Source organism: Chiloscyllium plagiosum, chromosome 40, assembly GCF_004010195.1.
Source record: "Chiloscyllium plagiosum isolate BGI_BamShark_2017 chromosome 40, ASM401019v2, whole genome shotgun sequence".
In the NCBI taxonomy this organism is placed as follows: Eukaryota; Metazoa; Chordata; class Chondrichthyes; order Orectolobiformes; family Hemiscylliidae; genus Chiloscyllium; species Chiloscyllium plagiosum.
The window spans coordinates 26351971-26355218 of record NC_057749.1 but is presented as its reverse complement, the minus strand read 5'-3'; the positions used below and the strand labels follow the sequence as shown (position 1 = coordinate 26355218).

The 3248-nt window shown below is 40.5% G+C and overlaps 1 protein-coding gene across 2 annotated transcripts in view; it reads left to right on the top strand.

Moving 5' to 3' along the window:
- LOC122542640 (circularly permutated Ras protein 1-like) overlaps nt 1–1835 on the top strand; it is a 112579-nt gene extending 110744 nt beyond the window's left edge. For both annotated transcript variants that reach the window (XM_043680635.1, XM_043680633.1), the window contains exon 20: nt 1444–1835. In XM_043680635.1, coding sequence (XP_043536570.1) covers nt 1444–1536 — 93 coding nt within the window. In that variant the 3' untranslated portion in view covers nt 1537–1835. The remainder of the gene's footprint in view (nt 1–1443) is intronic.
- The last annotated feature ends 1413 nt before the right edge of the window (nt 1836–3248 follow it).

Here is a 3248-nt window from a genome sequence, read left to right as displayed (position 1 = left end):
ACCCCGTAGACATCACCTCCCTCTCCACGGCAGCTGGACTGGACACCAGTAACAATTCTGCTGCAGTAGCCTTTGTGGGGTAAGTCTCCAAATAGCACGCACACACAGCCCCACACACAACTTTTTGTGATAGGTTCCACCTTTGCCCTGTACAAGACAATGTTGGAGAGATTATCTGGGGAAGGGGGTTTAGGGTTCACCCCTGTGTAGAACTCCTGGAAAAGTGTGGGGAGAGAGAGAGGGCAGGAGGTCAGTCATTTGGAGACGGTGCCTGTTTAATCACTGTAAACAAAAGACGCGATCACTGTTGGAAACATGTCTTTGATGAAATGTTTCCATTGGGACCTCGAGATCTACTTCGGATAATCCGATTTTCGGATAATTGAGTTTCCTCTGTATAAGCAAAGCCCATTGTGAGGAATGCAGCCGATTAAAAAGTGAAGAGGGAAGGGGAGGTAGAGAGAGAATACCTTAATTCAAAACGGAGTTGGAGACAGAAATAAAGCACTGCATCCCATTGCAATGGATATGCTTCTTATTCCCGAACCAACTTATTCAGGGATGGTATGACACACCTCTGGCAAAAATGGGACTGGAGTGCAGGTCTCCTGTTCAGAGGTAAGGACATGCCACAAGAAACTCATTGGTCTGTTTTTTTTTTAACAGAAAGTAAGTTATTTTCTAATCAACATGTTCAGAGTTGTTACTACATATCTTTGGAGCAGGTGGGAATTGAGTCTGGGTGTCCCAGTCCAGGGGTGGGGACGCTGTCACTGTGCTACAAGAGGGCAAATATTGAAGTCCCGGTTGGAAGCCAGCAGGTTTGGTCAGAATGGGGATTAAACCCATGACCTTGCTGTTATCATCTGAGCTAACCCACCAGCTAAATAGTCTATTTATTTCTAATCAATGCATTCAGAGATTTTATTACACACCCCTGGAGGAGGGGCTGAAACTAGGATTCCTGGCTCAAACTATATTTTTTCAATTGCAAGTTAAGATTATTGTCTTTACAGATTGTTCCATCACCATTGGGGTAATCAGCCTATCTGGAACATTTTTTTTCTCCATTTTTAAAATGGATTGCAATCTTTAGACACGACTTCCTTTTATCTAAGATTATTAGACTCAGCAGTTTTCACCTCTACTTTCCTCAACAGTCTAGGGTGATCTCACCAAGATTTGAAAAGAAGACTGCTTGAAATAACCTTACAGGGATGTTGATAAGTACAGTAGTAATGAGATACAGAATATATTTGGCTATTCGTCTGCATAAAGTTAGGTTATTTGGAGTTTCTGCTGGAGATTTAGCAATTATTGAACTGAAGGGCTTTTGTGCAGGTCAGGCTTTTATTATTCAAGCTATAGTAAGTGGCATGAATTATGTAATCCATATGAAACTGGATTTTAATGATAATCTCTATCATTATGCTGTATACCCAGTCTTTTACAGATGACATCGCTAATGTGGCTTTTCGGCTCAAGGCTGCAAAGAAGAAAATGTTCAAGAAGCCGAAGTTCATGGTGCCCCTGTGATATTCCAAGGCATGTTGATGGCTCGAAAAGGCTGCTGACTTCCTCCAAATGGCACCATTTCAATTGCACTAGTTCAAGAAGAAAAACATTTGCTATTTTTTTCAAGGTTACAACAGAAGAGCAAGAAATGCCAACCTTGCAAATAAACTTTATAATCTATAGATTGAATTATATTTTTAAAGAAATCACTGATTATTTGCTGAACATTACCTATAACATTCTTGTCCATTGTTAAAGGTAATCCGAACAATGTTTTATTAAGTTATTACTCCTAAAACAAGCCCCTTTTGAACAGTCAAGAGTTTAGAGTGAATTTTTATTATTGAGTTGCTTCTTTTTGATGTTGCTATTCAATGTGATTTGTTCAACTTTTCAACATAGGACTACAAATTATACTTAGCTGAAAATGTGTTGCTGGAAAAGCGCAGCAGGTCAGGCAGCATCCAAGGAACAGGAGAATCGACGTTTCAGGCATAAGCCCTTCTTCAGGAAGAAGGGCTTATGCCCGAAACGTCGATTCTCCTATTCCTTGGATGCTGTCTGACTTGCGCTTTTCCAGCAACACATTTTCAGCTCAGATCTCCAGTACCTGCAGTCCTCACTTTCTCCTTACAAAGTATACTTAACCCAGAAACTATGGCAGACATTTCCAGTATGTAGCCCTGACTTTTCAATTGCCTATAAAATCTGCTGCAACATTTTAATGAGTTACATCTATGTTAGAAATATGACCTCGAGTACAGTCCTGAAGATGTTAGAGTGATTGATCTGCTTTACATTTTCCCTTTATTTGTCTCCTTTTATTATTCTTTTCAACATGGATCCCTTCCCCTTGTCTTTCTTAATTTTTCACTCGGTCCTTGTCAATGAAGATCAGTTGTCATTACTTGTAGAGTCATAGAGTCCTACAGCACGGAGACAGGCCCTTTGGCCCACACTGCTCCATACTGACCAAAATGTCCATCCACGCTAACCCCATTTCCCTGCACTCGGCCCATATCCTTCTAATCCTTTCTTATCCATGTATTTGTCCAAATGCCTTTTAAATGTTGTTAATGTACCCACCTCAAATGTTTCCACTGGCAGCTTATTTCCATATGCCTACCACTCTCTATAAAAACATTGCCCCTCCGGTTCCCTTTTATTATTTCCCTCTAATCTTAATCTAATGCATTCTAGTCCTCGATTCCTCACCCCTGGGAAAAAGACTGAGTGCATTCACCCTATCCATGCTTCTCATGATCTTATAGACTTCTATAAGATCCCCTTCCCCCAGTCTCCTACGGTCTAAAGTTAAACTCTTCCTAAAACTCAGACCAGCGAGTCCTGGCAACATCCTTGCAAATTTTTTCTGCACTCTTTCCAGTTTAATAACATCCTTCCGAGAGCAAGGTGACAAAACTGTTCGTGGTCACTTCTGATTTGCAAGTATTATCTTTATAGTTCTTGAAATATGTTTTCACCTGAGCAATTGGCACCAAAACAATTTTATACTGAATATATTAATGCTAAGTAATGATCAACCCTGAAATGGCTTAGACTCTGTGGTGATGGTGCTTTAATATTGTTTATAGTGTCAAGTTACTGTCTCATAGTAGTCATGATTTGGAGATGCCGGTGTTGGACTGGGGTGTACAAAGTTAAAAATCACACAACACCAGGTTATAGTCCAACAGGTTTAATTGGAAGCACTAGCTTTCAGAGCGACGCTC